At 50.2% G+C, this 24132-nt stretch overlaps 2 protein-coding genes across 2 annotated transcripts in view; one reads left to right on the forward strand and one right to left on the reverse strand.

Annotated features, from left to right (window-relative positions):
- The window catches only part of LOC103186786 (poly(A) polymerase type 3), a 36212-nt gene extending 32494 nt beyond the window's left edge, over positions 1 to 3718 (forward strand). The window contains exon 23 of the mRNA XM_007906013.2: positions 220 to 3718. Coding sequence (XP_007904204.2) covers positions 220 to 315 — 96 coding nt within the window. The 3' untranslated portion in view covers positions 316 to 3718. The remainder of the gene's footprint in view (positions 1 to 219) is intronic.
- Positions 3719 to 12352: 8634 nt separating this feature from the next.
- The window catches only part of ism2a (isthmin 2a), a 21616-nt gene continuing 9836 nt past the window's right edge, over positions 12353 to 24132 (reverse strand). Inside the window, exons 2-6 of the mRNA XM_042338244.1 lie at positions 18256 to 18516; positions 15680 to 16022; positions 14223 to 14363; positions 13724 to 13792; positions 12353 to 12882 (exon numbers count right to left, since the gene is read on the reverse strand). Of these exons, the coding sequence (XP_042194178.1) occupies positions 12365 to 12882; positions 13724 to 13792; positions 14223 to 14363; positions 15680 to 16022; positions 18256 to 18516 (1332 nt within the window). The 3' untranslated portion in view covers positions 12353 to 12364. The remainder of the gene's footprint in view (positions 12883 to 13723; positions 13793 to 14222; positions 14364 to 15679; positions 16023 to 18255; positions 18517 to 24132) is intronic.

The raw sequence follows: 24132 nt of genomic DNA on the forward strand, positions 1-24132 counted from the left end.
TCTCAAGACCTTCCTCTTCGACTGTGCCTTCAGTCACCCTCCTATCTCTACCCTCCACCGCTCCTGATTCCAACCCCCCAGTTCAGGTCCAAATCCTTGACTGCTCAGTGCTTGGAACGTCCTCCCGACATGAAAGGTGTTATACACTTGTCATCTGTTGTTGATGATGATGCAGTGGTTTCCCACATTTGTTTTCTATGGCTGTTTTTGTTTCCACAGGAACCAACAAGCACAGAACTCTCTGACGTCTCGTCCCTTCCTGTAAACCCCGTTCCGGTAGTAAAAAATTCTATAAAGCTACGACTGAATCGGTAGGACAGTTGCCACACCTGGGGCCACAGAACACAACAACAGAATTAACCTGGAGACACACACACACACAAACACAAAAACCTAACGAAAGTCATCTGTTTGCTGGCTACAGCTTCCTTTGTGGGGGAAAAAAAAATGTAAAAGTTTTTTTTGGATGCGAGTGCTAATGGTATATTCGTGACGTGACATTGGACGATAAAGGCTGTAGATTTTTTTTTAAAAAAAAGAACTGTGACCCGTAATAAGACTTGATCATTGTTGAATCTAGAGTCTGATAGAATTTTGACCAGTGTCGCCCGACTGTTCGGGGTGTGAATGCAGCCGGTGCGTTTTGGCAGAGTACCGCTGATTGCGTTGGCAACAGTTACGTTAGTCGGAGAGAGAGAGAGAAAAAAAAAACATTGCTTAGCGAACGCTTTATCGGAGAAACGTTCTTTTTTTTTTTCCTCGTTTCTCTTTCGCCCTCCGCGCCCCTGTTTCCCCTGCCCGGCCACCCGCTCGCTCTCTCGCTCTCTTCCCCCCCCGCCCCGTCCTCCGCTACCACCTGTCTCTGCTCTTAAAATTGTCTCGCGGTCGTGACGAGATTTTTTTCTTGACCAATCGTTTATGGGCATTACTTGTCAGTTTAGGCTGGTCGTGGTACTGAGAGAGATTGAGACGTGAAGGAATCTTGTACCTGGTATGGAATTTAATTACAGAGCTAATCGATATCTCTCTCTCTCTCTCTATATATATATATATATATATATTTTCGTTTCTTTCTCTAAAAGCAGAAACAGAGCTTTGATTCTAAGTGGCATCTTACCACCTGCAAAAAAGGCCAAAGCATCTGTGAGTTGGTTCCTTGTGCTGCGTTTTTTTGATCTACAAAGATGTTCACTTGACATTTTTTTTCTAGTAGTTGTTTTATTTGTGCCGCTGCCAGATACTAACTCTAAACAGATTCCAATTATTGCCTGAGACTCGAATTCGGGATGCGTTTGGGTAGCCGGCTGACATAGAGCAGGGTGTTCCGACTGCAGCCCGCGGGCCGATTTCATCTGACCCACTCGCTCACTCCGTAACCCGTGACTGTTACGTTTCTGGCACGCAAACGGAAACACAATAATCTTGCTTGCGTTTGCCAAATAGGGCATCTGGCCCTTGGCAGCCACCCTGACGGAGAAGGTTGGGCTTTTTTGGCAATTGGAATCAATTTTGCATCTTAAGCAAATGGTTTGCATCCACGGCACATATTTGATGTTGGATGGAACACACACACACGCGCGCACGCACACTCCTCTTATTTCCCCCCCCCCCCCCATCCACCACTACAAGCTCCACACTGCTTGTCTTCCCTTGGCCCAAGAGAAAACATACTGTAAATCTCTGCATGGCTCGGGTGGCAAGTGCAACAGCTGGAGAGCTTCCAAATAAAGGCTGTGGTGTTGTAGCCAGGACAGCCCTCCACCTTACAGATGACACGGGGGGGAAAAAAGCTTGACTAATCTTGTGCCGGTCTCTACATGAAGCCATTTTAGCCAGAGCGAGTGGGTATGACCACTCTTGTTGCAATGGTAATAGTTCTGAGTGTGCAAGCAAATAACTCTTAAATTGTTCCTGGTTTTGCAAAATCCTACCTTGGATCGCTGCGTTTAAAAAGAAAACCACAGGCTGTGCTCTTCCAGACACTTGTCTGTCGTCGCTTTTAAACCCCTCCCCTCGGAGATGCATGGAGAATTTCCAAGCACGTTCTGTAAAATTGAACGACTCACTGAATATGACCAACATTTCAAACGGCCTGTTTTAATCACATATCCCAAAACATAGAGCGAAGCGAGACAGATTTTTTTTTTACTGCGTGTGTGGGGGGCTGGGGGCGGGGTTGGGGAATATAGTTTCTGTGAAGGCATGTTAAAAGGTTTGTAACTCTGCTTAATGCATTCACATCCACACACAAGAAAGAAAGGCTGGTTGCGTAGGTGCTTACCGTCACTCAAATTTTGGCATATATTTCTGATAAGTTCAGCACGAGCTTGTGTAGCAAATGTTGCAAGGACAATTTGCTGTAGGTGGGCAACGAGAGCTGACTTCATCCCCTTCCCCCCACCCCATTTCATCTGGCCCACCTGCTCCCTCCATAACGCGTAAATGTTATGTGATGTTTCTGGAAGGGAAACACAGAAATATTGCTCATGTGGCCCCCGGATGTTTCTCGAAGAGGACATCCGGCCCTCGGCAGCCAAAGGGTTGGAGCGCTCTGATTAACCATAACCTTTTCTTTCGTCTGAAAGCCAATTGGTGCTAAATCGGAAATTGGGGTTAGCTTCTACAAGCGGGGAAGGGGGAAAGGGAGGGGAGAGCGAGGAAGGTCAAATTCCGAAGATTCTTAAATTACATTTTTGTTAAACGACGTTTGAGGATTTTCTCTGTGACCCGAGGCCGTATCTGTGTCTGTCGTCTGTCAGCAACGTAGACTTGCAATGGTGCACGCAAATAGTCTTTCAGCTGTTTAGCGAAACGTGACGCGCAAACAGTGTCCCTGGCTCTAAATGGCCAGTCACCACGGAGGCGTCTGTCTTATCTAGGGCGCTATTCTTCTTATTTAAAAAAAGAATAATACTTTTAATTTGGGTTCATTTTAAACTGTTTAGTCACTATCCATTCGGTCGTGGTCTGAAGTCCGAAATGCCTGCAAATGTACCTCTCCAAAGCTTCTGACACTTTATGACGTCTCTCCCATTCGTTTTGAACATGTGAGCTTCAATAGAGAATTGTTTTTCCTCCACCTGGCTGGAGCAAGCCTGCGTGTTAGATACCCAGCCCCCCACCCCGGGAGGAATCGACGCACAGTTTACCGTTCAGACCATGTAGCCAACCTGTGTGCTCTTGTTTCGACAGAAGATCTCCCCTCCCTCCCACACAACCCCAGATCAGGGATGTCATTGAGAACCAGCCATGAGAACATTAGTCGTTCCCATATTGGTAGCTAGTGTAGATGTTAAGCAGGCAGGTGAGAACCTCAGGTGCCGATATCAAAGGCCACAGTTAAAACAGGACAGCTCGTTTTTAGTCACGCTAACTGCTGTACAACTAGAATTTGGCGCAAGAGCATGAGAGGGAAAGCAAGCTTGGGCACAAACAACCACAAAACTATCGCGTCTATGTTGCATGTGTGTAGTAGAGCCAGTGCATCACCTGCATTGCATTTACGTAGGAGGAATGAGATGTATGTTGTCTAATCTCACGCAATACACTTGTATGACAGGTTGCAGCAAACACTGTGGTATTGGCACGTCTCGCCCTGCGCTTCTTTGGGGCCGTGCGTGCACCAAATCCACTTTTCTTTTGCCAGGTGACGTTTAAAACGGTTGCAGATTCCCTCAAACCATTTTGCTGATGCTTAAGAAATCGGATGGGAGAGGGGGGGGGGGGCTGGGGGGTCGGGGTTGTGTGGGGCAGGGGAGGGAACCCTGTCCATTTACCAAGAACCTAAGAGAGGATGCAGCTTACTGACCAGAACATTCTTTTATTGGCGCTTTTACTGCCACCATCACCTGGTCTTGTAAAGAGCATACAGAACGCTTGGTGTCTGAGGACCACAATTCACATGTTGCTTCGTATGGTCAGTATTTACCAAGCAAACCTACTTTCTCCAGTTGTCCGCATGTGATGGATTTTATGACCTTTATTTCTCTTGTTCGGCCGCATTGATGTACAGTAGAAACCTTTTAAAAGACGCAACTCCTAGGCAAACTAAGTTACTTTATCCTCTTTTTATTTAATGCCACGTTGCTCAGCCAAGCGCTCACTCATCCTGGCTCGGTTTGCCTTCAACCCGCCCTGCAAATGGCATTGCAGTTCGTGACCGACTGCGAAATTGGTTCATTCAATTCCACTTAATTCGATCCCTTGAAGCGCAGCAAATAGTAAGTTGTACAGTGTTACTGCGGTATGCTTTTTGGGGGTGGGGGTTACACGACTCGTGTTTAGTCAGCTATGTTTAACGAAGGCCTTGCCTTTTGTTAATCAAAAATTAACCTACTAATCAAATGTCAGATCTGTTCATTCACTGGCTAAGAGCGGTGACTATACAAAGCAGCAACTACCAACTTACTACAGGGCACTCGCCTCTCTCTTTCTCTCTCCCCTCCCTCCCCGCCACACGCCCCCGGCCTTCCCTCGTGAAAGAAATGGGTGCTCAAGACTGACCGCTTCCCAATAATAAGGGATCGTTACTGAACTTTTACTGTATCTGTGTTAGTTTTAACATGGGGGAAGGGGGAGGGTGGGGCGGGTGGGGGGGGAAACAACATTATCTTTCACTTCACTATTTATTGTTCCGTCTCTCGGCTTAACTTAAATGTGAAAATGAATCTGTGACAGACTGGTTGGATCGGTTATTTCTGGACGAGCGACAGTTGGGGAGTGGGTGGGGGGGGGGTCGAATAAAGAAAAAATAAGGTTTCTCGTGAATGCGCCTGGTGTTTGCCACGTAGAGTGCTAAACTTTTTAAAACAAATCTTTTTTTTTGATTGTTGACGGATTCATCTCGTAGTTTTCCCTACCTTACGATTTAACTGTTGCTTTCGCAAACTGTACTCTGTGCCTCACAGATGGAGTTCTGTTTTTTTTCATAGTGTCTGTACACTAGTAATTTTCAGAAGCTATTTTGTATAGAGATGTATTTCTTCATTTAAAAACAAATAAAAATGCAGCACTGAATTCAAGCAGTGCCCCGTGTGGTTCTTTCACAAAAACTATGCTGATTTATGTATTAATAATAATGATAAATTAATAGTACATCCTAGAGTTTGATATCGCGCCATAATATTAATCCTTGCATTTGATATAGCACCTTATCACGTCTTCGAGACATTTCAAAGAGCCTCACAGAATATACTGTAAAATGAATTGATGTATACTGATGTTGGAAGTCCTGTAGCTCAGAGGTTAGAGCACTCGCCTCGCAAGCAGGAGACCTGGGTTCGAGTCCCGGCAGGGCACTCCTTGGGCAAGTTTCCTTACTCCACACGCCTGATAATAATCCCTCCAAAACAAAAAACAATAATAAATTGGTCATTTTCAATCCACGACTGTTTGTGGGACATTGCTGTGCACAATTGGCTGCCGCGTTTCACCCATAAATATAGTCAATTCACTTTATAGTATGTTCTGTGAAGCGCTTTGAGACGTCTAGAAGATGTGAAGAGCGCTAGATCAAATGCAAGGATTATTATATTTTGTGGGCCTTTCACGTTGTTGGGACGTCTCAAAGTGTTTCACAGGATATACTGTAAAGTGTGTATTTTGTGGGTGCAGTACGGTACCCAGTTGTGCACAGCAGTGTCCCACAAACAGCCATGGAGTGAGTGATGGATTTTATTTGGGTTTGTAGCCAGGACACCAGAAACTCGCTCTCTTTTCGAATTGAGCCATGAGATCCTTAACATCCATTGGAACAGGCAGCCAGAACCTTGGATTTAACGTCTCATCTGAAGGATGGCATTTCCGACAATGCAACACACACACACACACACACCCCAGCGCTGCATTGGAGTTTCAGCTTAGACTGTGCGATTCCAAGTCCTGACGGGCTTGAGCGCACAACCTTCTGACTCAGAGGTGAGAGCTGACTCACTGCTAGGCTGCCGCACGTGATAATTAATGGTAATGATCCTCACGTTGGATGTATTACTTGCTTTAAGCAACATCAACTTGCACTTATATAGCGCCCTCTACACAGGGCAGCGTCTGAGAGACTTAACGGTGGCAGAGCCTGACTCCGAGCTGGGGGGTGGGGGACGGAGGTGGCCGTGAGCACGGTCGAAGAAGAAGTCTTCCAGGCAGGACTTAAAAAGGCAAAAGGGGGCAAGGGTGGAGGGATTGAGGGAGAGCGTTTTCGGAGTATAGTGGCTGAAAGCACAACCTCTGGTGGTGAGGCGGAGGGTGCGAGGGGTGAGCAAGAAGCCGGTGCCAGAGGTGGTGGATTGGGGAGTGAGAAGGTCGGGAGGTGCCAGAGAGTGCAGGGATTTGAACACGAGTGTGAGGGTCTTGGAAGTCGATCCGTTCGGTGATTGGGGAGCCAGTGGAGCACTGGGCCAGGACCGGTGAGATGTGGGTACGGGGTTTGGTCTGGTTCAGTCTGCGGGCGGCAGAGTTCTGAATGATGCCCTGCAGACGTCCTGAAACAGCGCCCACTCACATACGGTAACGTGTTGTCGTGCTGGACAGGCGCAAGGTTAACTCTGGATTGGAGGCAAGGGAGGGGGCAGGTGGTTAAGGTTGAAGAGATAAGCGGGTTCTCCCTGGAGCTGAACTGGCTCCAAGGTGACATGTTTGGCAACAGAATGTCGGAATTGAGCCAACCCTCTGTGGTAGTCAACGGCAATCGGTGTGGTTGCAGCTGGTTAGACTCCAGCAGTTACCCCAACACACACTCTGGGATGCCCCAAGCCTCGACTCTTGCCAACCTGCGCCTCATACTTTCCGGAATTAGGTAAGTGTCCCTCCAGGGAGAGAGAGAGAGAGAGAGAAAGAGAGCGCGTGCTTCCATTGCGACAGTCTCCGTGATTTCCATGGGCAAGTGGGACACATGGAAATCTCAGCTTGGTTGGGTACTCTTAAGCCTGGTGATGGGTTTCCAGACACACGGCCGCTGCTGACCGAAAAAAAAAAGACAGTACGGGTTCTGATGAAAATGTCCAAATGCTAATAGCGTCCTTCTTCCTTAACGTTAATTGTTTCGTTTTTAACCGAGTTCGATGCTTGTGGTCCGGGAGCGTTTTTGGGGTGAAATGCAACGCACCTCTGCAGTTTCCATCCTCTACCACCAGATGGTACAAACCTCCTTTGCATTTGCACGGAAGGAAGATAAACGTGGGTGGAAATATGCCTTAGCTGTCCCGGTGTGAGCGTCGGCTCCCGTTAAATCAACGGGTGACAATTTCGCCTGATTAATTCATTTGAAATCAACCTCCCTCCCAGTTACCCCCCCACCCCACCCCCACCCCCCCCACCTTGAATTCTGAAGCTCCTTCCTGGGGTCCGTCTATCCCGGCCCCCTCCCTTCCAGCTTCCGAAATGTGTCTTAAGTTTTTTTTCCCCTTGTCCTTGACCAACAAATGCCCCCACCATTTCCCCCTCCCCCCCCCGAAATAAAATCGGTCACTCGTTTCGTGACTGTTTGTGGGACACTGCTGTGTGTAAATCGGTTGAAGTGTCTCACCCACAAAACACAGTGCAGTGTGTCCCGCGAAGCACATTGCGGCATCACAAATGCAAGGATAATTATTATTATTATTATTATTATTAAGAGCTACCTTTCCAACCGGACTTTTGACCACCTTCCTCCCTCCAGCCCACCCCCCCCCCCCCCCCCCCACTTTGAAGGTGCATTGATGTTGCTGACGCAGTCGCTGGGATATTGTCAGTGCTATTATTCATTCATCTCCTGCTCCAAGCAGTCTGCGCTCTTGCTGTGAGAGAGCTCCCGATAGGTATGTCTGTCTGTGACTTCCACCCAAACCCCCCCCCCCCACCACCCACCCAATTCCCCACCCTCCGAACGCATTGACCCGCTACTCAAACCAGGGATGTTACAGTGACGGAGCAAGATTCACTTCAGAGACAGGAGAGGAGAGAACGAGGAGGGAGGGTTGGCTGAATGGATTAATGAGTTATGCATTACAATCCCTCCCAAAATGGTTGTTGGGGGTAAAAAAAAAGCGCACGCACACAATCGTCAAACCTACAACCACAGATGTGTTTAGGAGTTTAAAGCTTAACAGCTAAAAGTTTAAAAAAAATAACAATAATTTGGTCACTTCAATCCACGACTGTTTGTGGGGACGCTGCTGTGCGCAATTGGCTGCCGGGTTTCGCCCACAAATACGCCCTCTGTTTACTGCGCAGTACGTTAGCGGATTAGCCGGTCGCTTTCCGGGGCTAATAATGCAAGGAATATTATTATTATTAAACATAGCAGCGAGCGAATGAGGGAGTGAGTGAATTCACTTTACAGTCAATTCACTTTACAGTGTATCCTGTGAAGCGCTTTAAGACGCCTCAATGGCGCGATTAAGGCGCTGGATCGAGTCCAAGGATTATTATTATTAGTCTATTCTACCCCGACAGGAGCAGAATCGAACGTTCCTTCATCGCACCTCCAGATGTCCTCCAGTGGACACACGTGGCAGCAGCGATGACATTGAGACAGAGGCCTTTTCGCAGTGAATTGTTTTCTGATCGATTGACTTAAGGGCCAATTAGTTTCCAATTGTGTGTTGCCGGCGCTGAGCTCTCCCTGTCTCTCGGACACTTAACTACGTCTCCGCTCAAGTGGTCACCGGCAGCTGCTGCCCCCGTCCCCTCACCAGCCCAGGAGAGGAGAGGCACACTCATTCGCTCGCTCGTTCGCTCACTGACTCGCTCACTCACTCGCTCGCTCGCTGCTATGTTTAATAATAATAATATTCCTCGCATTTGACAAAGCGCTTTGAGACACCTCAAGCGCTTTAAGACGTCTCAATGGCGCGATTAAGGCGCTGGATCGAGTCCAAGGATTATTGTTATTAAGCCGCATCGCTGCAAGTCGTTGTTGTTTTAGTATGATCATTATTCGAGCGCCTTGTATCGTTGAGACGTCTCAAATATATCGTAAAGTGGATTTTGTGGGCGAAACGCAGCAGCCAATTGCGCACAGCAGTGTCCCCACACAAACAGTCGTGGGTCGAGTGATCAAATTATTGTTATTTTGGGGGAGGGGGAATTATTAGCCCCGGAAACCGATCCGCTAACAACTGCGTTGCTACTTACTGCTCGGTAAACAGAGGTGTGTGGAGTAAGGAAACTTATAACTTTATCATTTATAACATTTATATATTTATATACACATTCACCCACCCAGAATTTGCCTGCGGTTTCTTCCCGGCCGGGAATCGAACTCAGGTCCTCTCGCTTGCGAGGTGAGCGCTCTCACCACTACACTACGGAGAGAGACTCCCGAGGTTTAAGCCCTTGAATGGAAGGGTCATTGACCACGAGCCTGAACCCGAGGCCTGGGATTCGAGGGATGTCGGGGAGTCGCAGCAGCTGAAGTCGAACAACTTGGCGACGTGCTGACTCCGACAGCCACCCGGCAGCCGTGTCCTTTGGGAAAATGGACCCGATTGTGTGTCACTTCTGGTCTGATCACAACGCACTCTCTTTCTATCTCTCTCTCGCTCTCACTCTCTCTCTCTCGCGCGCTCTCGTGGGGACCCTAACCTGCTAACATCTGTCTGGCTCCACTCTCTTGTCTCAGCCGCTTATGCATTAATGATGCTCTGATGTGCTGGAGCAGTGAAGTGTGTCCTCTCAGTGTGTGGGTGAAGCGTGGACAATCCACACACATATATACACACACACACACACACATACACACACACAGATACACACACACACAAATACACTCATACATAACCAAATATACCCACACACACACAAATACACTCACACGCACCAATGTACACGCGCATACACACAAATATACACAAGCCCAAACAAATACGCACACGCACTCACATCGGACACGCTCGATCGTAACATCTTCAAAGGACCTGAACACATGTGAGCAATTGCGTGGCCGGGGCCAGTCAGTGTGGTTTGCGCTCACAAACCCTAACTGCAGCCAGATGTTGTGAGAGCTTCACTGTGATCTCACAGCACAAACACCCCCCACCCCCACCCCCACCCCAGATCAAAGCCTCTCTGCCCCCACCCTCTGGAACTCCATCCCACAGTCCCACCGACTCGCCCTCGACTTTGGCCCTCTCCCTGTCCCTCACCTCCTTCAGGCACGCCTCAAAACCCTTCTCTTTCGACCGCGCCTTCGATCACCCTCCTACCTCCCCCCCCCCACCCTCCCTGCCCTCCACCCACACCTCTCCTGATCTCAACCGCCAGCTCGGGTCCAAATCCCTGACTGTCCAGGGCCTTTGGGAGAGGGTTGAGTGAGGGTTGGGTAAGACGTGGAGGGGGAGGGGGAGGGTGGGGGGGAATGGGAAGACGTCTGAAACCGCAGTCAAATTGAGGCAGGTCTCGAGACGGGTCTTGCATGGAGAGAGGGTGAGAATTGGGGGGGGGACACAGGAATACGGGGTTAATCCTTGCATTTGATTCAGCGACTTATCACGTCGTTAAAACATCTCAAAGCGTTTCAACAGAATATACTGTAGAGTGTACAACGTGGGGGTGAAACACGGCAGGCAGGGCCCCACAAACAGTCGTGGATTAAGTGACTTTTTTGTGGGGGGATTATTACCCCCGGTATCCGAGCGCACTAACCACTACACTACAGCACTCTACGAGAGTTTCAGAGCGCGCGGGGTTGGGGGGGGGGGGTGGGAACAGAGAGAATACAGACTGAAAACCCACCCACCGAGGGCCAAAGTCACACCACGTCAGGCCGAAAAGCAAAAGCGAACCAATATTTTCCGGTAATAAGTTTTTATTCAAAGACAAAACGTGGGATTAAACGACACGGAAATCCCTTTCAGCGACAAAGGCGTCTCTCAATAGCCCACCTCCGTGTTTGAATTGTTTCGCAGTCTTCTGACGCATTCAAAACACACAGACAATAAATACTGTACAAGAACGACAACAACAAGAAGGCCAAGGAAATCACAATTACCAGATTACGTCACGCTATCGGTTTCCCCTACGTTACATACAAGAATTTTTTTCTATTTGCTGACACAGGAAAACTCTGGAAAGGAAACGTCAAATGAAAGTGCGGGTCAATCCCAGAGCGACAAAGTTGGCTCCAGACATTACGTGGACTGAAAATGCTCCACTCCCCCCTCCCCGCCACCCCCCCCCCCCCCACCCCGCTCTTTCCCTACACCCAATTCCCCATTCCCCCCTCGCCCCACCACACCTCCCTCCCCCTCTACCCCTCGCTCTACCCCATTCAATTTGAAATGCAACAATTCCTTCGAAAGCAATAAAAATAATATAATAATTTGGTCACGACTGTTTGCGGGGCGCTGCTGTCTGCAATCGGCTGCGCGATTCGCCCACAAAATACACAGTCACTGCACTTGACAGTATATTCCGTGAAGCACTTTGACGACGTCTCGATAAGATTGAGATGTCGCGACGTGATAAGTCACTATATCAAACGCAAGGATTATTATTATCATAATTCTTCCTCTCCCCTCCCCCCCTCCACCCCTCGCACCCACCCACTCTTTCTCCACTGCAGCTCGGAGTTCTTGCGGCGCTGTTTGAAAAGACGGCGGAGTCTCTCTCTCTCTCCCTCCCCTCCCTCCCGCCCTGCAATGTCCTGGCTGACAAACCCCCCTCCCACCCCCACCCCCAACCCGATAAAATCATTCCCCTTCCGTTTCACGGCTGTTCATGGGAAGGTGTCGCTGTGCGCAAATATGCTGCCGAGTTCTCCTTGCACAAGCGCACAGTCACTACACTTCACTGTGAAGCCCTGCGAAATGCTTTGAGACGTCCTCTCGACACGAAAGGCTCTGTTATCACAAGCGAGGATTTCGCCCACAAAAACGCAGTCGATTTACTTTAAGGTATATTCCCGCGAAGCGCTTTGAGACGTCTCGAAGACGTGATAAGGCGCTGCATCAAATGCGAGGATTACTATTATTATTATTATTATTACGATCACTGGGGGTGGGGGGTGGGCAGGGAACCTGAACCACTATAAAGCCGGCGAAGTGACCGTGAAACCCGGAGAGGTCACTGCATCAGTTATAAATAAGATAAAATACACCAGGGAAAACAGAGGAAGGGGGAAGGAGGGGGGGAGGCGGGGAGAGGGGAGGAATGAGGGGCGCGGGGGGGGGGGGGTGGATGACATAGACAAGATATTCTCTATATATTTATATATAATCTGTCAGGATAGCAGTTTATCCGTAATCACTCAATGCTTCGAGAGTCTCTGTGTTCCGAGAGAAGGGGGGAGGGAGGTGGTGGTGGGAGGAAGGGTGGGGGTCAACTCCCCATTTCCCCCCGTACCGCCCCCCCTGCCCTCCGCCCTTACCGCCCCCCACGACACGCCACCCCTTTAAAACTCCTTCGCCTCCCTCAACTGAGCCATGAAGTCCTCCTCCGAAGGATTGTCCGAGCAGGCCAGCCCGTTGTTGGGGGGCCGCACGGCGTTGTAGCGGCTCCAGTCGCCCTTGCACAGTATCCAGGGCAGCACGTCCACCTTGTAGTGGAGCTCGGGGGAGAACTCGGTGCTGATGAGGTTGGGGGCTCCGGCCCCCCGGCCCCGGGTGATGAGCCGGAGGCGGGCGTCGTAGCAGCAGTGCTGCGCGGCCAACGTGGCGCTGTCCAGGGAGAGCATGGAGCGGATGCAGGACTTGGAGCTGGGCTTGTAGATGTCCAGCCGTTCCTTGGGGCCGCTGGCGTCCCTCCACCGGTATGCCCGGTCCCGGCCGGCCTCCTGCACGCTGACGATGCTGTACACGGCCTCGCTCGGGTAGTGGCACGGGCAGCTGGGCAAGTCCGTCAGCGCCTTCAGCACGTACTTCTTCAGGAAGTCGCTCTTGCAGTTCAGCCACTTCTCGCAGCTGTCCACGTCTGTCAGGATCGGAGAGAAACCACAGCGGCGATAACAGACACCACCACCGCCGCCACCGCCACGACAACTCGTTTCGTTTGACCCAGCGCCTGCCTGGCACGTCGGGAGGACGTCCCAAGGCACTGGGGGGGGTCAGGGACCCGAGCCGATGGGTTGGGATCGAGGAGGGGTGGAGGGCAGGGAGGGAGGGAGGGGGTGGGCGGGGATGGGGGTAGGTGAGTGACCGAAGGCGCGGTCGAAGAGGAGGGTCTTGAGACGGGTCTTGAGGGAGGGGGGCGAGGAGGAGGGACTGAGGGATGATAACAATAATAACAGCTGCTTCTCACATCTGTCCACATCTGTCAGGGCAAGAGGGCAGCGGCTTAATAATAATAACGCCTTCGCCAAATCTCGAAGCGCTTCATGGGATATACTGGAAAGTGTAGTGAAGTGGGCCTGAATATTTGGGAGGACGTCCCAAGGCGTTGGACAGTGAAGGGGTGGCAACCGAGCTGGGGGTTGGGATCAAGATGGCAGGTGGAGCAGGATCACTCCTGCCCGCCCCCCCCATACCCCCCCACCCACCCCCCTTATGCATCCACACACTGGGGTGGGTGTGTGGACGAAGGCCAGGGTCAAAGCGGAAGGTCTTGAGACGACACCTCAGGCGATATAATAATTTGGTCACTCAAATTCCCGGACGTCGCTGAGCACAATTCACTGCCGCGTTTCGCCCACAAAATACGCAGTCACTACGCTTTACAGTGTATCCCGGGAAGCGCTTTGAGGCGTCTCGAAGACGTGATGAGGCGCTGGATCAAATGTGAGGATTATTGTTGTTGTTGCTGTCGTTATGCTCACCAGAGTCAAATAATTCTGTCCCGTTTTCCTTCTCCCCCAACGTCTTCTCTGTCACACCCTCCTCCATCCCTTCAGACAGAGAGAGAGAAAAAAGACGGGATGAAAGAAGTGACACTGTCAGACGACCTGCTCCCCTCTCCCTCCCCCTCCCCTTCCCTCCATCACCCTCTCCCTCCTCCCCTATCCCCCCTCTCCCTCCCTCCCCCTTCCTACTCTCCCCATCCCCTCTCCTTCCCCCCTTCCCTCCTCCCCTTCCCCCCATCACCCTCTCCTCTCCCTCCCCCTCCTCCCCTCTCCCTCCCCCTCCCCTCCTCTCCCCCCCATCACCCTCCTCCCCTCTCCTCCTTCCTCCCCACTCCCTCCCCATTCCTCCTCTCCCCATCCCCTCTCCCTTCCCTCTCTCCTTCCCCCCATCACCCTTCCCTCTCCCACACCCCCCCACCCCCCCCCCCCACCTCGCCCCCAGTGTTACCCGTGTAACCAGTGTCGCCGCACTCACCAAGGCAGCGTCTGTGGTCGCAGGTGCGGGACTCGGTGGCTGTACAGGCGTAACCACAGCTCCTGGTGCGCTTCTGGTTCCCGGAGCCACAGGTGACGGTGCAGGGAGACCACACGCTCCACTCCTCATCATCCTCGTACTCTGTAACGTCAGCGGGGGGGGTTGGGGGGGGTGGGGGGGGTGGGGGTTGGGGGTGGGGTGGGGGGGGACGGGACGCGGGCGTCAGTCACTGTGTCACAGGCAAATTACACACTAAACCCGAATGGTGGAGTCCTGTAGCTCAGTGGTTAGAGCACTCGCTTTGCAAGTGAGAGACCTGAGTTCAATCCCCGGGGGGTCAGGGCCAAACCTTGGGCAAGTTTCCTTACTCCACACAGAGCCTAATAATAATCCCTCCAAAAAAAAACAATAATTAAATTGGTCATTTTCATTCTACGACTGTTTGTGGGACATTGCTGTGTGCAATTGGCTGCCGCGTTCGCCCACAAATATACAGTCAATTCACTTTACAGTGTGTTCTGTGAAGCGCTTTGGGATGTCCTCCCGACGTGAAAAGCGCTATATCAAATGCAACGATTATTATTATTATTATTATGGCGGAGCAGGCTTGAAGGGGCTGAATGGCCTACTCCTGCTCCTATGTTCTGGGTTCCTGCTGCTCTGGATCCGGGGTGAGTCAAGCGACCGGCACCCACACTCACACACACACACACACGCACTCAAATACACTCACACACACACACTCACTCACACACACACTCACACACACACACGCACTCACACGCACACTCACACACACACACACGCACTCACATACACTCACACACACACACTCACTCACACACGCACTCACATACACTCACATACACTCACACACACACACTCACATACACTCACACACACTCACACACACACACTCACACGCACTCACTCACACTCACTCACACACACACACACACCCATATACACACTCACATGGACGCTATGTACCCTGTGAAACAGTGGGAACCTGGCGGAGAATCGGGAAGGATGAACGCTCTCTCTCTCTCTCTCTCTTTAAAAGGGTGTAAACTCCGAGCCGAGCCAACTCGCTCACGCACACTGACCACTCTCCCCTCTTGTGCTTTCACACCCTCAGACACTGGGTGTTACCCCCTGAGCCTGAGAACCGCTGACAGCTGTGTGTCCCGGCCTCAGTGTCCTGGCCAACAGTCACCCAAATAAAACTGGTCGGTCGGTCGGTCAGTCGCTCGCTCACTCAACAGCTGTTTGCAGGATGTTGCTATGTGCAGACTGGCTGCCGCGTTAATACACAGTCACTACACTTTACAGTGTATCCTGTGAAGCGCTTTGGGACGTCTCGACGAGGTGATAAGGCGCTGTGTCAAATGCAAGGATTATTATTACATTATTATTATTAATATTATTATTATTGTATTATTATTATTAAGTCTCACCATAGTGGTACTTCTCTTTGGAGCTCCAGCTGTTCTGTAGAGGCCAACCACGGTCCCACACCCCGTCCAGTGTAGCGAGCAGCGTGTCTTCCCCCTCGTACTCCCTGGGGTAATCCTCCTCCTCCTCCTCGCCCCCTCCCACTCCCCCGCCCCCGCCCAGGCCGGTGCTGGAGGCCTCCAGGCTGCCCAGCTCGCTGGAGTCAGGGTACTCCCAGAAGAGCGGCCAGAAGATGTCCTTGTGAGCCAGCCACTCGTCAGCACTCAGCGACCAGTCGTTCCTCTGCCCCTTCAGCAGGTCCATCTCCACCTCCGCCTGAGGGCTGTCCACCACCTCGATCGTCACCTGAGGGGCCACAGGTTCAAGACCATCAGAAGCAACGGGGGAAACGTCTGTCCTCCTCGCATCCCCACCCACCCCTCTCCCCCCTCTTCTCTGACTGTTCCAGGGTTTGGGACGACCTCCAGATGTGGAAGCCGCTTTGCAAATGCAATTTGTTATCGTCGTTTGAGTCTTGAAGGGTGGGATTGGTGAGGAATCGTGGAAAACAGTCTTGATTCTTAAAAGAGAAACGGGCTTTGAAATCGAGATCCTATAGCGTAGCGGTGACAACACTCGCCTCGCAAGCGAGAGGACCAGGGTTCGATTCCCGGGCGGGGGGGCCAAACTTTAGGCAGGTTTCATTACTCCTCTGTTTACCCAGGAACTCGGTTGTTAGTCGATCGCTTTCCTGGGGGCAATAATCCCTTTTTTAAAAAAAATTATAAATCCACGACTGTTTGTGGGACCGCACTGCGCCCAATTGGGAATTTTTAATAGGTACTTAAAAAGGAAAAATGTGCAGGGCTCTGGAGTAAGAGCGGGGGAGCGGGATTATTTGTGGCTCTTTCAAAGAGCCAGCCCATCTACGACGGGCCGAATGGCCTCCTTCTGTGCTGTAGGATCCTCTGTGCACAACACTGTTCTTCCATACCTATGGAAATCCTGTAGCTCAGTGGTTAGAGCACTCGCTTTGCAAGCGAGAGACCTGAGATCAATCCCCGGGGGGGTCAGGGCCAAACCTTGGGCAAGTTTCCTTACTCCACACAGAGCCTAATAATAATCCCTCCAAAACCAAACAATAATAAATTGGTCATTTTCAATCCACGACTGTTTGTGGGACATTGCTGTGCACAATTGGCTGCCGCGTTCGCCCACAAATATACAGTCAATTCACTTTACAGTCTATTCTGTGAAGCGCTTTGAGACTTCGAGAAGACGTGAAAAGCGCTATATCAAATGCAAGGATTATTATTATTATCCTGTAGGAGGCGCTGGATTTAATACACAATTGTTTTTGGTCAGCCGTGTGTCTGACACGAGCGGAAACCCACGGAGACCGAGCTTAAGAACATCCAAACCGAGCGGAGAATTCCCCTCCTCCCACCTACACATAGAAATCCCAGAGATAGATTATTGGAGTGGAATGCGCACTCTCTCTCTCTCTCTCCCTGGAGGGACGCATCCCGCTTACTTAATTCCAGAGAGTATTAGGCGCAGGTTGGCAAGAGCCGAGGCTTGGGGGGAACCCCAGAGTGTGTGTTGGGGTAACTGTTGGAGTCCAACCGGCTAAAACCACATTGATTGCCATTGATATTGCTGCCCGGCAAGCTTTCCCGCTGCTTGTCCAGCGAGGATCACTCTACCATTTTGGCTGCAGGGTTAACAGGAGCGGAGTGGGAGGATTCCCTGCCCTCAGTGACTGGTCTGCCCTTCCAGGTCCTGCCGATGAGCCAGACTGAGCTGCGCTGTCATCGGCCGTGCCCTGGAATACTGCAGATCGACCTGGCTCGGGATTTAAGGATTCGGAAGCGAGGACTGTTTACAACATTAGGATTTTCCCACGATTATGGCATTTTTAAAGACATGAGAGAAAAGGAACACCGACGGGGGCTAAGGCTGGGTGGAATTTTGTGTCCCGAGTGGTTTTAAAGGCGTTTAGAAAGTGGGGGGAGCCACTGACAGGGACTCAGGGGAATAATTATGGGGTGAGGGGTGAGCGGAGGTGAAGAAGTGGATGATAGAAGGTTATCAGCCTGTCAATCCTGTTACCGGTTGAGATAAACCTTCTCCCCGGAATGATGGATGTGCTGTTTCAAACTCACTGACTACAAACAGGGGAGTTTGGTTGGGATCTGGGAACAGTTTAGGAGGAGGGAAACCTTGGATCTGGACGATCGAAGGGTTAACGCAGCAGCCAATTTGCCCACAGCACCGCTCCCGGGAAGCAAACGAGTGATGTGAAAGGAATCTGTGACCAATGTCCCTCCCCCACCTCCCCATTACCCCCACCACATACACCCCATTACCCCCGGGACACCCCTCCCCCATTATCGCCCCCCTCCACCCCCCCCACCACCACATACACCATTACTGCCCCTACACACAGATACTATTAGCCCCTACGTCCCTTCTCTCCATTTCTTCCCCCCTACACACACCCCATTACCTCCCACTCCCACACCCACCATTTCCCCACCTTCCCCCATTTCTCCCCCCCCCTACATTACCCCCACACCACCCCTCCCCTCCCCCGTACCTGAATGTTGGGGTTCTGAGCGTTGAGGTCGGCGGTGGCCAGGTTGGGGAGGTTCTTGAGATCGAGGATGAAGGGTTTGGTGTCCTCTGCAGTGGAGCTGAGCTTGGCCTGTGTCTGCACGGCCCAGGGTCTCTGCTGGGACCACCTGCGCTTGTGCCTGCGACGGACGTGCTGCCCGCTGGCTCGCCAACTCCTCAGCTTGTGACCCGTCTGCGTGGTGTCCGGGCCCTGAGTGGACCTCGAGATCATGTGGCTTTTCACCTGCGGAGGGAAGAGCATCATCAGAGAGTCTCCCACGGCACAGCCCCGTTGTGGAGTCCCGTCGTGTAGCGGTTCGAGCACTCGCCTCGCAAAGCGAGAGGACCCGGGTTCGACTCCCAGCAGAGCGAGACCTTAGGCAAGTTTCCTCACTCCACACGGCTCTGTTTAGACATCGCTGAGACGTCTAAAAAGCGCTTCGCAGCATATACCGTAACGTGGAGTGACCGTGTATTTTGTGGTCCAAATACGGCAGCCAATTTGCGCGCAGCAGTCAGTGTCCCACAAACACTCGTGGATTGAGAGACCCAATTATTATTATTATTATTATTCCTTTGGACGGATTATTAACCCCAGAAAAACAATCCATCAATCGACTACCAACCGGGTTCCTACTTACTGAGGGGTAAACAGAGGCGTGTGGAGCGAGGAGACGTGCCTATGGTTTCGTCCCGCCCGGGAATCGAACCCGGGTCCTCTCGCTCGCTGTTGAGGGGGGGGGGGGAGATTGGGATCCGAATTGCAAGCGCGGTGTCACGAACTGACCACGGGGAGGCGCAAGAGAGCACCGCTCGACTCGGCGTCTAAACTTTCTCCTAAGCACCAACCAGGTGGGAGACTCGTCGCACTTTATCAGAGACTCAAAGACAACCGGAAGAGGAGAAAGAACAACACTTTCTTTGATTTGAGGGCTTTCGGGACGAGAAAAAAATGACCCTCTCCCCCCCCCCCACCCCCCTGTTTTTTTTTGCGAACTCCGGGAGACCGTCGAATTCTCCCTGGTTTTAGCACGTGGCGCAAAAAAAAACACTTGAGTCTCGCAATTTGAGACGAGCGGGGGGATCGCGGAAAATGTCTTGGTTCTTAAACAAGGGAAACGGAAAGGCTTCGAAATTGAGATCACGTAGAGTAGTGGTTAGAGCGCTCGCCTCGCAAGCGAGAGGACCCGGGTTCGATTCCCAGGCGGGACAGGGCGAAACCTTATACAAGTTCTTTTACTCCGCGCACCACTGCTTACCCAGCAATAAGATGGAACCCGGTTGTCAGTGGATTGGTGGGTCGCTTTCTGGGGGTAAAAAGCCCTCCAAAAAAAAGAACAATTTGGTCACTCGACCCACGACTGCTTGTGGGACGCTGCCGTGGGCCATTGAATGCCGCGTTTTGCCGACAGAATAGACAAGTCACTCCGAAGCGCTTTGAAACGTCTCGAAGATGTAATAAGGCGCTGTATCAAATGCAAGGATTTTTATTATTATTAAGGAAGCCCTTCTCCTTTTCCAATGGGATCTTTAACATCCACCTGAACATTAAAGACAGATGGGTCCCATTTGAAGGATGGAGCATCTTGACACAGCGGAGTTCTGCTCTGTCTGTTTTTGTGTGAGTGTGTGTGTGTGGTGTGTGTGGAGGGGGTGGGGGGGATAGAGAGGAGAGGGAGTGAGGAAGGTGGGGGGTTTATTCCGGAGCCGCTAGTATGGTTTCGGCTTCTCTTCTGGTGCCTCTAACAGCGGAGGAGACAAGAGACATCACATCCCATTATGTGGCGACGAGTGAACTTCAAAGGAATGAGTGTCCCCTTTGGAGCCATAATGTTAAATGATCCAGCCCATGGGGGGTGGGGGTGGGGGGGAGCGAATGCAACATCTGTTAATCTCGTGCTTCCCCAGAGTGTTTAGCTTAAATGGATGGAGAGAGAGAGAGAGAGAGAGCTCTCAGGCTCACCATCGGGACCTCCTTTAAACAGTGACTTGGAGTCTGGAGCTCTCCCCTTAAAAGACCGCGTCTCGAGAGAATAATAATAATAATAATCCTCGCATTTGATGCAGCGCCTTATCACGTCGTCGAGACGTCTCAAAGCGCTTCACAGGATACACTGTAAAGTGTACAGGAGTGACCGTGTGTTTTGTGGGTGAAATCCCTTCGCCTCGCTTCCCCCTCTCTCCAGCAGTGCTCTCTGTCCTTATTCGCACAGTACCCCTCCCTCCAGGACATGGCTGTTTGAGGGTGGACACTCGAAAGCGAAGGGACAAATGACAGGCAAAAGGCTGAAAATACCTGAAATATACTGTCTCAGCTACACATGGAAAATTGTATATTTATTCTGAATCTCTCCCTCACTGTCTTTGTATATGTCTCTCTGTCTGAGTGTGTGTGTCTCTGTGTCTATGTATGTGTTGTGTGTGTCTCGCGCTGTCTATGTAAGTGTGTGTATGTATCTCTCTCTGTATATGTATGTGTCTCTCTGTGTCTATGTATGTGTGTGTCTCTTTGTGTGTGTGTCTCTCTCTGTGTCTATATATGTGTGTATATCTCTATATGTGTGTGTGTCTTCTGTGTCTTATGTATGTGTGTATGTGTCTCTCTGTGTCTATGTATGTGTGTGTGTCTCTTTGCATGTGCGTATGTCTTTCTCTGTGTCTATGTATGTGTATATGTGTCTCTCTGTGTCTATGTGTGTGTGTCTCTTTGCATGTGTGTATGTCTTTCTCTGTGTCTATGTATGTGTATATGTGTCTCTCTGTGTCTATGTATGTGTGTGTGTCTCTCTCTGTGTCTATGTATGTGTGTGTGTGTCTCTGTGTCTATGTATGTGTGTGTGTGTCTCTTTGTATATGTGTCTCTCTGTCTGAGTGTCTCTTTCCCTATATATATATATGTGTGTGTGTCTCTCTCTCTGTGAGTGTCTCTCTCTCTCTCTCTCTGTATGTGTGTCTGTCACTGTATAAATAATAATAATAATAATAATCCTTGCATTTGATATAGCGCTTTTCACGTCGGGAGGACGTCCCAAAGCGCTTCACAGAACACACTGTAAAGTGAAGTGACTGTATATTTGTGGGTGAACGCGGCAGCCAATTGCGCACAGTAATGTCCCACAAAGCGTCGTAGATTGAAAATGACCAATTTATTATTGTTTGTTTTGGAGGATTATTATTAGGCTCTGTGTGGAGTAAGGAAACTTGCCCAAGGTTTGGCCCTGACCCCCGGGGATTGAACTCAGGTCTCTCGCTTGCGAAGCGAGTGCTCTAACCACTGAGCTACAGGACTCCACGAAAAATATTCGGGGTGGGGGGAATGGGATGGGGAGAAACCCATGTCAAATGCTCCAACCCTGTTATAAGCCAAACCCTGCAAACGTTCAGTCACTGTGTTACCCAGTGAGGGAGGATCAGTCAGTAACTAACACCAGTCCCCGGCAAACAGCATAGGAATAGGGGGAGAGAGAGAGAAAGAAAAAGTGTATTGAGAGAGATAGAGAGAAATCCCTTTACATAGAGTGATGATAAACAGAAAGAAATTCCAATAAACACATCCACACTCACATACCGACACATACGTACACAGAAACACACACACACATACACAGAGACACACATACACATACAGAGAGAGACACACACATACAGAGACATACACACATATATAGACACACACACACACACAGACAGACACACACACATACACAGAGACACACACACATACACAGAGACACACACACATACACAGAGACACACACACACATACACACATAGAGAGACACACACACATACCGACACACACAGACATACACACACACACACACAGACACACACACATACACAGAGACACACACACACACAGAGACACACACAATACACAGAGACACACATACACAGAGACAGACACACACACACACACAGACACACACACATACATACACAGAGACAGACACACAGACACACACACATACACAGAGACAGACACACACACAGGCACACATACACATTCAGAGAGAGAGAGAGAGACAGAGACACTCAGAGACACACACTCACACACAGAGAGAGACACACAGCCATATACAGAGAGATACTCAGAGAGACACTCTCACACACACTTACATACAGAGTGACACAGACACACATACAGAGCGACACAGACACACATACAGAGAGACACAGACACACATACAGAGCGACACAGACACACATACAGAGCGACACAGACACACAAACGGAGTGGCGCTCACATACAGAGAGAGAGAAAAAGAGAGACTCAGAGATATATTCACATATATAGAGGTATGGACTGGAGAGAGACTAACACACAATACAGAGAGACTCACATGTATATAGACAAATGCGGAGAGACAACAAACAGCCCTACACATACATTCACACTCACTCACACACTCACATACAGACACACACTCACACACATACTCACATACAGACACACACTCACTCACACACTCACTCACACACACTCACACACTCACACACAGACACACACTCACTCACACACTCACATACAGACACACACTCACTCACACACTCACATACAGACACACACTCACTCACACACTCACATACAGACACACACTCACATACAGACACACACTCACTCACACTCACATACAGACACACACTCACTCACACACTCACATACAGACACACACTCACTCACACACTCACATACAGACACACACTCACATACAGACACACACTCACTCACACTCACATACAGACACACACTCACTCACACACATAAGACACACACTCACACACTCACATACAGACACACACTCACTCACACACTCACATACAGACACACACTCACACACTCACATACAGACACACACTCACACACACTCACATACAGACACACACTCACACACACACTCACATACAGACACACACTCACATACAGACACACACACTCACATACACTCACTCACTCACTCACAAACTCACTCACTCACAAACACACTCACATATACTCACACACACACTCTCACACATATACTCACACACTCACATACACTCACTCACAAATAAAAAGTACACACTTCCATTACCCACATATAGACTCGGACACACACAAACACACAGACTTACACACTCACATATAGAGACCCGCACTCACAGACATAGATACATACAGACAGACACATAGAGCACACAGCTACACATGGATCCATTGACAGACACACACACACACACACACACACACAAATACACTCAACACACACTCAGAAATACACTCAAACCCACATGGATACACACACAAACATATGGCTACTGTGACCAAGTAAGTTTCTCAAAGCTCCAGAGTGAAGGAATCCTTCCAGTGTCGTGGCCTCAGAGAAAATCTCAACGCAAATTCTGTAAAACCTGATCTAAAACCCTTGGTTGCCAAAGTGCTGGAGTTTGCCCCCCACCCCAACCCCCCCCCCCCCCCCACACATTATTTTGAAGCTCAGTCGCTCTCTTTACGACAAGAACCTCCTTGTCTTTTTTTATATAAATATAAATCAAAGGTGGAATGTTTAGCAAAGGCTGCCTTTGAAAACTAATCCACATCAGAAGAAAAAAAACTCTGCCTGTCTTCTCATCCAACGAATGGTAGTGGACGTAGTGTAAATACAAACGTGCAATTCTTTTTTAAGGGGCTGCGTCTCGATAAGTGTTCGGGACTCCAATAGGGCAATCCGGGCCCGAATGGTTTAACGCATTAAACACATCTAGTTTTTTTTTAAATATTGATACCTGGACATTCCTAACGAAAGGCAAAGCTGGCAGGTTCCCACACATCACCTGTAGCCAGCGAAGGCCCCAGCCTCCGGAGGGGGTTTGTGCAGAG

This window comes from Callorhinchus milii, unplaced genomic scaffold, assembly GCF_018977255.1.
Source record: "Callorhinchus milii isolate IMCB2004 unplaced genomic scaffold, IMCB_Cmil_1.0 Scaffold9, whole genome shotgun sequence".
Classification (NCBI taxonomy): domain Eukaryota; kingdom Metazoa; phylum Chordata; class Chondrichthyes; order Chimaeriformes; family Callorhinchidae; genus Callorhinchus; species Callorhinchus milii.